The 12717-nt window shown below is 39.1% G+C and overlaps 1 protein-coding gene across 1 annotated transcript in view; it reads right to left on the bottom strand.

The window, feature by feature from the left end:
• Nucleotides 1–297: 297 nt before the first annotated feature.
• Nucleotides 298–12717, bottom strand: part of LOC120530941 (calsyntenin-2-like) — a 662732-nt gene continuing 650312 nt past the window's right edge. Inside the window, exons 15-17 of the mRNA XM_039755786.1 lie at nucleotides 9788–9905; nucleotides 6863–7047; nucleotides 298–2815 (exon numbers count right to left, since the gene is read on the bottom strand). Coding sequence (XP_039611720.1) covers nucleotides 2612–2815; nucleotides 6863–7047; nucleotides 9788–9905 — 507 coding nt within the window. The 3' untranslated portion in view covers nucleotides 298–2611. The remainder of the gene's footprint in view (nucleotides 2816–6862; nucleotides 7048–9787; nucleotides 9906–12717) is intronic.

Genomic DNA, 12717 nt, shown 5'->3' with positions numbered 1-12717 from the left:
GTAAACCCCTCGTATTGTCCTAAAATAGTTTGTATTTACAGAGTGACGTTAAACCTTATTGTATAAAAAAGACTACATTTATTCAGTCTATCCCCAAATAATGCACTAGTAAAACAGACAAGTTATTAAGGACTTTTCAATAGCATAAAAGTTGTATTCTTAAATGAGAAAAGACCTGAACAGGAATAACCATTAGCTTTACCTTGTTGGAAATGATTTGTTGTATTCCAGGGTCTCCAGATCGAGGTACTGAAGTATCCAAAATAAAAGGCCACCTGCAGTTTAGTGTTGTGTTGCTTTTTTTTTTCATTTTCATAAGAAGTTCATATGAATAAAAGTCATATTTTCAAACTGGTGCATGTTTTGTTGTGTGTACAGGAAATGTTGGGCCACCCCATTTATTTGTGGATGGCAGAAATAAAAATAACAGGTGCATGATGGTGCTAGAATTAACAAAAAGTATAATTAGCCATTAGAGTGTTGTGGGTTTGCTCATCTCCTAAATGAGACTCCGCCGACTCAAGGAGCAGCCTGCTTTTATAGGTTGTGGGCTGGAAGGGGCGGGGCCAGTTGCCCTCATTGGCAGTCTCCTCAGAGCTGTAGGTGGAAACGGTGAAAAGGCAGTTAGTAATTGAATCCCCCTGGTGTCCTGGGGTGGTAGTGCTTACCTCTGACAAACCTGGAAGGTGACCCTCTGATGCCCATCTGCGACAATGTGTGTTTTGACTTATTTTTTGTGGTATTGTGTCAGCCAAAATTCCCTCTAGCCAGGTTTCAATGTTTTATTGTATGCTTTATGAGAAGAAAAAACTCAAACAGACAAACAGCTTTGCATCTGAACGTATGAAGGGGCACTAATGTTCATGTACTGTGTATGATAGAAACAATGGAAAAATCGCTATCAGTATAATACAGTGGGTCTCTGCATTTATATGTTTCAATTTGAAAACACACATGTGATGGGTACAAAAGTGTCTGAAGATGTGTGCATACAAGCCATGGATGTTTGCTGTACATGTCTTATATGGTATGTAAATTAACATTGGGGTATTTATTAAGTGGACAAGTGTGTGTCGTGTGCATAAAGCCATGCATTTGTATGTGGAATATAATGTATGGAATGTACCGTATGACCATCATTAGCATTTGTTTTTCTGATGCTGTTATGCAAGGCAACTTACTAGTTCAGCACACACCAAATACGCTTTTTGTAATTAGAGAGCAGACAGGTTAAGAGACTTAATGTACTGTGTTACAGCCTTTTCATTATATCTGTACAGCAAGTAGACATGTTCAAGGGGTTGAGTTGTTCTCTGACCAATTCTTGGAAGCTTGATGATGGTGGTGGTGTAATATTGAGGTTAATGACTTTTTGGTCCACATTAGACCTTTTAATCCAACTCCGCATCACTCAAATGCCTCTGCATACCTAACCATATCTGCTGATCATGTGCATCCCTTCATCACAGTCTACTTTGTTCAAATGTATAATCGTAGCAGGATAAGTCACAAAAGCACACATCCTCTCAGGCTGCTTCCACAAATATGACAGTGACTTCAGTGGCCTGCAGTGACACCAGACAATAAAACGCAGCAGGAGCTGAGGGATGCAACCAAGCCACCATAAACCAAAGTCCCAAAGTTTATTCAGGACTTTGTTGAATCCAAGCCTTGAAGAATTCCTGTTGTTCTGGGGACAAAAGGGGACCCACTCACTCTGAGATAAGTGAATCTGATAAAGTGGCACTGACACAAATTGACTTGCATGATACGTGTGTGTGTGTGTGTGTGTGTGCGTCTTATTCATATACATGTGTGTTTTAATAAAATATAGTGCACGCTCTTATGAATTGAGTTTTTTTTTTCTCGGTTTTGGATTCTCTCAGCTTAGTGTAACCTTTGAACAGTATTTTGGTAGGACATTATATTACTGAAATTGCATATTTGTTTGATTTTAGAATCCGTTGACAGATCCCTTCATGATATACATTTTTGGAACTCCTACAAGATGCATACATGTTGTTACATTTGTGTTATATAACAGGTTCATATTTAGCTTACCCTGTGAAATTTATATTAAGTTCTTTATGGGCTACTTAAGATTTCTTCATTAAAACTGATTTGTATCTAATTGGTAACTGAGAGGATGCTGTAATTAAAAAAAACAAAACAAAACTATAAGTTAAATAAATTAACCCTAAGAGACAAATTACTATTATACAAGTATATTAGTATAGTATCAATTTTTGTTCCTCTGGAGAGTTAAATGCAATTTAAAGATCGTGGACGTTTTATGACTTGTGCTTTATTAAAAACACAGAACTGTGAAAGAATACATTTCCTACATAATATTCCAAAGTGGAGAGAAACCTTTTTTTTTTTTTTTATTATTTCTGTGCTGCTGTACAATTTCCCAGCAGCAGAGGGCCACATTTCCTAACGGAAGAGGGGAATTCTTTTCATTATAAAATTAAATAAAGAGAGAAAGAAAAAGAAAGAAACTAAGCAGAGCTATACATTGCACACCAACTTGCAGTCTTGCTTGTAAATCAGTAGCCTTGCATTTAGTCCAGGATCCCACGGTGCCTCGACTCGTGAATCAGCGAGCTCTTTAGTAAGCTAGTGTGTTGTCCCATTCGAGCTGCTCTCTTCTCTTGCCCTGCTCTTTGCTTTGCACATTCACTGATTCCTCTTCCTCACTATCTTCAGACTCTGCACTTGTGATGTCGTCTTCTTCTAGCTCATCCTCTTCCTCTTCCTCCTCCTCCTCCTCTTCATCAATTCCTTCTTCTGCTAGCTGTGGTTCTTCGTAATTCTGTAATAAACACAGAGGCAATTATAGGTGCTCAGACAGTTCATTTTGTGTAAGAAAGGAAACAATTGCAGACTGCTATACACTCTCTCTTTTTTTATTAATCGTAAGTGGCACGTCCACAAAGTCCACTTAATGTGCTTTTCATTTCCTGGCCTAAGCACTGGGGGCTGTTCTCCAGCTCTTTCCAGTTTCAGTCTTCACTGGGCTTGCTTTTTCATGAACAAGTCAAAGAGTGTGTTTTGGGGAGAAACCTTCCAGAAAATCAAAACTTTTCAGCTGCGTTAAAACTTGACATTAGACCTCTGACTAACTTGACTATGCAGGCACTGAAGGCATTGTGTTCTCCGAGTCCCTGTTTTTATCATAAAGGTACATTACTCTCTGAGCCAGTTACACTGATTTTGAAACCAGATTTCCAGTTCTACATTTTGTGAGGAATCACAGCATATCTGAGGAGACTTTATTTGGTCTTTGTATTTTGTACTCTTTGTGTCTTGCCTTTAATATTATTCATATAAGTATCATAAAACGCACTGTATTATCAAGAATGATTGTATTTGAAATGACTACTGCTGTGTAGGGATTGGTGAAGTTCTGGGGTGTTAAAATCTTGAAGGTTGAGTTGTAAGGTTTTAATTGTCTTTGTAACTGTGAAGTGGTCTTACCTTATATTTTATCTAAGCTTTGATTTGTATTAACTCATAACTGGTTTTAGCCCACGTTTATTTTTTTATCTCTTCCCTTAGCATATATACAGCATAGACTTATGACAAATAATGCAGCAGCAATGTTAAGTCTCTTAAGTCTCTTTTTGTGGTTTGTACTAGCAAAAGCTGCCAAATGAAAGTTGGTTTCAGAAGGTCAAAGACAAATGAATAACTTAGACATTAGACTTTGGAGTTAATTTATAAATTACCATTCTTTTTTAAAATTATTCTGTTCTTTCTGAATTAATGGCACTTGGTGAGAGAAAAATGATGATGTATGTGTGAGCACATAAAGGCAGCCTGCTTGATGCACCAAGTTCACACACAAGAACTGCACCAGGGCATAGGGCATGTGTGTGACTAGCAATAAACCTTTACTTGCTCAATGCTTAAAGTGTTTGACAAAGTTTTTCATATAGGTTTGGTGTCAGCAGTGGGATTGAAGAGTGCTAGCCTCGGACCTGGCCTTGGGCTGATTGTTGTATACTGGTGTATAAAGGTTAGGTTTGGGGAGACCTGTTTGCTAGAATGGCCCTGTTTCCCTTCATCCTGCTGCTTACAGCCTTGGATGGAGCCATTGGCTACCAGCCCTTGAATTCTACAGTATTTAAAAGAAATACTGGACAAGGACAATGGTTATTGCTAAAAATTCAAGTTTGGTAAAATAAGTCATACAGATGGATGCTCAGCATGGCTGTTTCCTACTTTAAGTTGTTTGGCATTTCATATGTCAACTAGTTTTGGTAGTAAGGTTAACAAATATAACTTAAAAAATGTGGAACAATGTCACAAAAAAGCCAGTGAAAAAAGGAAATGTGCCCACTTGAGGGTGACATGGTGTGTTATTCAAATGTATGATTAATCAGAGATAATAAGGTGCCGGCAAGGAAACAAGAAGTGTGGAATCTGAAACCATACTATACGCAGTGGCATAATAAAATTATTAAATGTCATGGAGCTGCAATTGCAGTTAGTAAATGTGAAAAGGTGGTTAGAAAAAGGAGAATTCTAAAGATGTGTAATAATGAGCTCAGTGCACGGGGATGAAATAGTCTGTGAGCACTTGAACTTGGCATTATTGCCTGTCCATTTTCTTTCTTTCTACCAGTGTGGTTGTTTCTTAAGAATCGGTGGTTTCTTTTTATTTTTCAAGTTGAGATGTTATTTGCAAAGTAGTAAATATTCTATAGCAAGTTGAGGAGAATGCTATAAATGCAGGGCTGTGGAATCGGTAGATAAATCCTTCGGCTCCGACTCCTTAGTTTCCGGTACGTCTGACTCCGACTCCTCTGTATTTATTTAATATGCTAATGTATTTTCCATGTTGATTGAAGAAAGGCAACATACACATTATTTAACCACAGAACTACTGGCTAGGAAGCTGACTCTCTACCGTATTGGCCAGTTTAAACAAAAGACAAGAAAACCCTGAACACACATCAGGCAATAGCACACACCTCCACTTACATCATTACACTTGTTTAAAGTCAAATTAACGTGTTAAACACATTATATCTGAAATAAAATGAAAACACTTTTTGTAATGTACCATAAATCCAGATTACAATATGTGAAAGTCAGGATGTATCATAGCTCAGCTGAACTTCACATTAGTAGTAACAAAACTATGCACTGGGCTTTATTCTTACATCAGAGAAGTACTTAATTATGACTGTTTGTGAAATGGGACATTTGAACTTGATGTATTTTTTTTCATTACAATTTCAAATTATTTGGAGTTGAGTTGCTACACTTTTGCCGACTCCGACCCCGACTCCAGGTACCCAAAACTGTCTCTGACTCCACAGCCCTGTATAAATGTAGCCAAAATTAGGACGGTGAGGCCAGTAGGCGTCTCACAGTCCATATTTGACAAGATAAATAACTAAGGAAATGTTTGAGAATATCAGTAAGGTAGAGTTTTCAGGTGAAATGTGAGATCCAGTGTCCACTTGGATTCCTTTTTAACCTTGCTTGCTTGCTCCTTTTTAGTCACTGTAGCTGCATCCAGTCTGCACCTCTAAGGCTGACGTATCTCAGAGGTCTGCCACTCCATATTGACACAATGCGTTCTGACAGAATTGCAGACAGGGACCAGAGGCAGCCTTTCCACTGTCCCCAGGGCCAAGTGGACCTTTACCTTATGTGCATCAATAAATGGCATCTGCTGAAAGCAGGGAACGGAGCAGTGAATATGCTTTACATTGATACCTGCACAATAAACCATCTCCTTATCTGCACACTTGTTTAGTTTTATCTTTCTGTCACCAAACTCAATGGAGAAGCAAATTAGGTTGTAAATTTTAGTCAGTAAATCCTTGCAAACTCAAGTGGCTGGAAACCTCTCTCCCAGTTTCTTAGTGCAGTGTAACCTGATGTCGCCAGTCCGAAGACATTGATGTGCTCGGTGAGCTTCTGGGACATAGCTGTTCAAGTCTGATCAAGAGTGGTGCAATGCATTTACTACAAGCTGAAATAACAGATTAAAATAAGGGGACAAATAACTCCGGGAATGGCTGCAAAATGTTTCATTCAGGTTTCTGCTAGCTGAGGATGCCAAGATTTAAACAACACGATGCACGTAACAATAATCCTTACTTAATGATATGGATGCACCACCAACATGTTGTGGACGTGTTAAATTAATTGAAGCAATCGTCCATTCATTATCAAAGCTACTGTAGTACAGGGTGTGGGGCATATTATATTATGAATGGACTATGTAATGATAGTTGTGTGGTGGACAGTAAAGTAGTGGCCAGGTTTTCTATTTTCAGATTAATTTCTAGTGCAATAAAAAGGCTACATATTATAGTATTAAAATTCTGTAGTTTACAAACTCGACATTAAAACTAATGCAAACAGTGTAATAAGTATGAATTATAAAGCCCAAATCTGCTACTCTAACTTAAAATTCAGATGCAGTAGATGTAGCAGTGCAGACACTGAAATGTAAGTCTAAAATCAGACCACTTAACAGTTCTCTCTGCTCCTGAGGCCTGCAATATTCTCATATACATGCAATTTGGATTCTGACAAATTCTCTTCGTTATTAGTCAGTTAAACATTGTTAATGTTAGTTCATCTAGAAAATTATGGGAAAAATCTGTCAACAACAAAAGACTGGACAGATCAGTATAATTGTATTAAAGAGAGCAGGGCACATCCAAAAACTATTTATTTCAATTGACCAGAGTCATGTGGAAGTTAGCACATGTGACCCCACAGTCCCGAAGAGTTCCACCTTTATTCTCATCAGAGGGGCTCTGCACTGCCTGCATGTAAGAGTTAGTCTCCAAAGAACAGCTGACTGTCACCATGTCATAAAAGGTCATCTCACCTCCATGGGGTTGACTGTGATGGTCAGAGCTGAGTCATCCCAATCCATTTCATTCTCTTTTGTCCCTGCTGTGCCCTTTGCAAAATGCCGGTATGTTTTCCTAATTCTGTAGACGCCCAGGACAATGATGAGGACTAGAAAGCTGACACACACCAGGATGACTGCAGCTGCTGCACTTGGAAAAGCTGAATAAAGAATAAGGATCTGTGTTACTTTACAGTATCTAAATATATACAATATACAAATATAATAAAAGCAACATTTGCATAATCTGCAGCAATTCCACTACAGTGAAGAGATGTCTAATATTGGTTACTAAACAGCCATTGACTGCACTGGCCATATATGAGATGCACACATTATTCAGAAGAGCACGCTGCTTATTGAAGTGAACTGGGAAGAACACTGTGAGCAATCGTGTGGTTCACACATAACAGGAGCAGAAGATGAGCTGGAGGTTGTAGCTTCTGTACCAGCAGGGTGATCATCTATTCATTTTTATTATTATTATTGTTTTTGTAGTAACAAATCTACATGACATAGGTTGCAATCCTCTCATAACATGCCCTTCCGTAAAATGCTCTCATTCTTATAAGCATCTTGAAGCACTTCAACACTCTCAGTAAAGATTTCATCACATTCTACATACAAGGGGTTTCTGATGGGAAGTGAGCCTACCTATGATGGAAGTGGCACAGCACAATGCTGATTTATGATATTACAATGTAGTCTCCCTGAAGGTGCATGCACTTCTCCTACTGGTGTTCCAACCTCTGGATGCCCTCAGAAGATTATAAAACATTTTTGCGTGTTTCTTCATATCAGGGAAAGAGAAATAATTTAGAAGGTGCAAAATCTGGTGAATACTGTCACATGTGCTCTGTGTAGTGGTGTGTTGTCAAGATGAAAGGCATAGGTTCACCAAAGCCATGAAAAAACCTAGCAACTTTGGTCCATGGTGGGTTGAGATTTTGGCAACACATTCATGAAGCAAATCTCCCATTTAGCCCTAGATTATTTTTTCTCCAGCCGTCTGGAGTTTTTTTGTTTTTTCTGTTCCCCCCTGGCCATTGAACCTTACTCTTATTCGATGTTAATTAATGTTGATTTATTTTGTTTTATAATTGTGTCTTTCATTTTTCTATTCTTTAATATGTAAAGCACTTTGAGCTACTGTTTGTATGAAAATGTGCTATATAAATAAATGTTGTTGTTGTTGTAGATCTGGGGTCACTGCAGGCCACTGAAGTCACTATGAAGTCATATTTGTGGAACCAGCCTGAGACGATGTGTGTGCCTTGTGACTTATCCTGCTGCAATTATACATTTGAACAAAGTAGACTGTGATCGAGGGATGATCAGCAGATATACTAAAATATGCTGTAGATACTGAGTTGGATTAACACTAGAATCCCTGAAGCCCCCGAAAAAATCTGTAATCCTGGGCCACCTTAAATTCCCTTGCACCTCCTCATCAGCGTCTTTTGTTTTGCAAATATGCTGATCAGCACCGGCAGCCTGCTATCCCACCCCCCATCCCCCATCCCCAAAAACACAGCTTTAATCATACACAAAGGTACCTTGAATTGTAGAGGGTAAATAATATATCGTTATTTGGAACACAGACGTTTCATGTGTGTTCTGTTTCTACAACAATCTTTGTAAATGTAGGATGACAGGAGATGCGAGGTGAGAAATTCTGAACCCATAACTAGAACAAAAACTTTTTTCATGTTCTACTAATTGGCCAATTGTTGACGTGAATAGTATAATATGTGAAGACTGAAGTTCAAATATCAAATAATCACTTTCACAAAAGCCACAGATATAACAAAACAAGTGCGCTTTTTTGTAGAGTTCAACCAAAATAAAAGAAATTGGGATTGGGTACGACATAAACACACACATTTGTACATTGTAGACACAGAACACACATGAAATGTATGTGTTCCAAAGAACAATATATTATCTACCCTAAACAATTCAAGGCACCTCACACCCAGATAAACAGATTTGAGCTGGGAGAACTTTGTGCGTGACTTAAGCTGCGTTGGTGGGGGAGATGGGATAGCAGGCTGCCTGCTGATCAACACATTTGCCAAACAAAAGACACTGATGAGGAGGGAAGAGGGAATTTAAGGTGGCCCGGGGATTCTGAGTTTTTTTGTAGGCTTCCGGGATTCACAAGTCTAATGTGGGCCAAGAAGTCATTCTTCATACCATTACACCGCTACAAGGGACCACTTTCCGAGACTTTTTCAGAAATAGGAGAAGGCCGGAGAAAGAAATTCAAGTACCTGACATTACTCATTCTTGGTAGGGTTACTTCCTATCAGATGCCCCTCGTGAAGCTTAATGTGTGTGCTTATGAGCACGTGCTGAACAATTTAGTCTTCTTCCTGATTGGCCAGGAATGTAAATGTGTTCTGGATGTAGTTCTTACATCTGACAGATAAACTACTATTTGGTAAACTAGTTGAAATGTCTGCCAATATCCCAAGACCATTTGTATTCTTACAGCTGTCATTTTTTGCTGCTTAGTATGCAAAGTGTTTTTTGACTGTGCCTCATAGACATATTTGATTGCTGTAACTTTAACATGTAAAAATGACAAATTTATATCCAGTACAGCTAGTACATTTATTTAACCCTTGACTAGAAATTGCATTTAGTTGTTGGGGCTGCCGACTGTATCAGCCATCACCAATCAACCTCCACTTGCAGGTTAGTAAAGTAGTCCTGCCATTTTTTAATGCACATTCTGTTCCAAGCTAAATTATTAAGCACTCCACAGAAAGAAGGAGAGTATGTTATTTTTCAGCAAATTTAAAAAATGTTTCAATAAAGAAAAAATGGTCATATCACAGTGAGGAAGAGGTTCTTGGCTACATGTCCCTTATTGTCCCACCATGTTCTGCTACTTACCTGAATCCTGAGAAATGTTGCTTTCCACAACTGGCTGGCTCATCTCCTGAACATACTGAGGCTGGAGGGCCATGTGGTTCACTTGCTTGATGAACTCAGAATCGTGCAGAACATTAACCTTGTAGAAGAGGGAGAACAGAAGAATTAAAATGCTAGTGACTGGCAACTACAAATAAAAAGGCAGTTGTAGTGATTGCCATGTTATTTTAAAATGGACTTTACTAAGGGTGGTATTAATGCCTTTGGATTTATAAGTTGACTTAAAGCACTGGATCCTAAATGTTGAGTGAACCACAGGCCACAGGCACATGCCCTGAGACCAAACAATTACTCGAGTCACCTGCTCCAAAAGCTGTTCTCTGTGATTTTGCGCTCCACAATTGTGGCTGGTGTCTCCTGTTGAGGCCTAACATGATGAGGAATCAGAAAGTCAGCAAGTGCTGGTCAAGACTGCGAGGCGACTCTCAAATTTAGTTCATCTCTCTAGCAGAATCAATTCAGTTTGTAAATTCAGATATTTGTTTATTCAATGTGCAGTGGAATCAGAAAATACCCTGACCCCCTCATATTGCGTTTTGGTGCAGATTTAATTTTAAATGGATAAATTTGCCATTCAGTCTACACACAATGACCCATAATGACAACATTTTTTCAGACAGGCTTGCAAATTAAAAATAACAAACAGAACTCTGTCATTCATAGAAGTATTCAGACCTTTAGTTCAGTACTTTGTAGAAGCCCCTTTGGCAGCAATTACAGCTTCACGTTTTCTTGGTGAGTCTCTACAAGCTATGCACCTCCAGATTTGGGCAGTTTGTCCCATTCCTTCAGGCAGATCCTCTCAAGCTCTGTTTGACTGGATGGGAAGCATTTGTAAATTGCCATCTTCAGGTCTCTCTACAGATGTTCTCTGTGGCTATGGCTGGGCCACTCAAGGCCAGTCAGAGACTTGTCCTTAAGCCACTCCATTATTGTCTTGGGTGTATATTTCATTTGATGCTTAAATGTGAACAGTCTTAGGTTTGCATCATGGATCAGGTTGTCTTCGAGGACCTCTCTTTGTATTTGGCTATATTCATCCTTCCCTCAGTTCTGACCAGTCTCTCTGTCCCTGCCACTGAGAAAGTACCCCTATAGTATGATGCTGCATGAGATGTTTGTCCATCTGACAGGTTCTCCCTACTCAGCAGAGAACTTCTGAAGCTCTGTTATAGTATTAAAGTAAAGTATTGGGTTCTTGGTCATGTCCCTGACCAAGGCTCTTTTTGACCAGTTACTCAGCTTGGCCAAACAGTCAGCTCTATGACTATTTCTGGTGGTTCCAAACTTTTTCCATTTTACAATTATTGAGGCCACTGTGCTCCTGGGGACACTCAGAGCTTTAGATATGGCTTTATCTTCTTGCCTTAATCTATGCCTTACTGTAGTCTGATAGTGGATTCTACAGAGAGTTCCTTGGATTTCATCGCTTAGTTTTTAGTTCTGACATGCGGTGTGAATTATAAGACCTTCTGTACACAAGGATATGCTTTACTAAATGATGTCCAATCAAATCAACTCGCCACATGTCAAGGAGAATTAAATCAATTGACCACAATTTGTAGTTCCACAGGAAAGTCTGAATTAAATATATCAGAGTATTCAATTTTTGATTTTAATAAAGTGACAAACCTTTCTGGAAATATTTTCCACTTTGTCATAATAGGCTACTGAGTGTAAATTAATGGGCAAACAATGGGAAATGTATTCATTTATTTTTAATTAAATCTCCAGCACAACAAAGTGTGCAGAAAGTGAACTGTCCTGAATACCCTCTGAATCCACTGCATTACTGTCCATTTAGATAGATAAGAGTTCTTAGGCATGTGCGTTACACTCTTTTGGATGTTTTCTAAAGTCCCGAAATGACATCCTTTGAGGACATTTTTCAGTTTAGGAAAAAGGAAAAAGTCACACGGACTGAGGATCAGGTGAATAAGGTGGCTGGGGAACCACAGGAATGCCTTTTGAGGTCAAAAATTCTGTTATGGAGAGGGCAGTGTGACATGGGGCGTTGTCATGATGAAGCATCCATTTGTCTGCAATGTCTGGTCTCACGCGAATGACCCTTTTTCTGAGCCTTTCAAAGACGTCTTTATAAAAAAAACTTGGTTGACAGTTTGTCCTGAGGACCAAATTCTTTGTGGACGATTCCCCTTTTGTGAGGCACAACCAAAAACAAACTTCGCTAATAGCAGTCACAAAAATCACGTAGTTAACGGAAGGAGTTGAAACTCGCACTGAGCTATGGGAGGGTACTGATACACGTGCTCTATCAAGGACAACAGCGCAGCGTTGCCAGATCACTTGCAGTGTTGCCAGTCTCATTACTTTTCTGCCACACCTCGTAAAATTAATTGATTTGAATATTTACAGATTCACACACGACCACTGCATTGTCTGTCTGGAGTTTACATGTTCTACCCCATGTTCTGTGGATCTTCTCAGGGTATCAATCTTTATTGGATATAGAACCCTTTACAGATCACAAAAAGGCAAAACAAAAATACACCTCAAAGTAATAAGTTATATAGGGTTAGGATACTTCAATAATGCAAAGGTTTTAACTACCAATATCAAAATATTACACACTCAGGATCAGTACACGTCGTACACAGGCTTTCTATCATTATAAGCAATCGTCTTATGAAATGCACAAGAGCAAAGATGAACCTGTGTGATGTGGCAGGAGCTTCATAACCAGGCTGAGGGGCCGAGTTCTGCACAGGAGGACTTTGAAAAGGTTTCAAAAGGCTGTTGCTGACAACTGCACATGATGACCTCTTAACTAGACTGGAGAGCCTGACGGCTTTGGGGTCAGCACTCTTTTGTTCTCACACAACCTGAAGACATGCAGCTTAGGCTGACTGGTGGCTCCAAATGATTCCTTT

The sequence above is a fragment of the Polypterus senegalus genome, chromosome 1, assembly GCF_016835505.1.
Source record: "Polypterus senegalus isolate Bchr_013 chromosome 1, ASM1683550v1, whole genome shotgun sequence".
Classification (NCBI taxonomy): domain Eukaryota; kingdom Metazoa; phylum Chordata; class Cladistia; order Polypteriformes; family Polypteridae; genus Polypterus; species Polypterus senegalus.
This window is presented reverse-complemented; position numbering and strand designations above follow the sequence as displayed.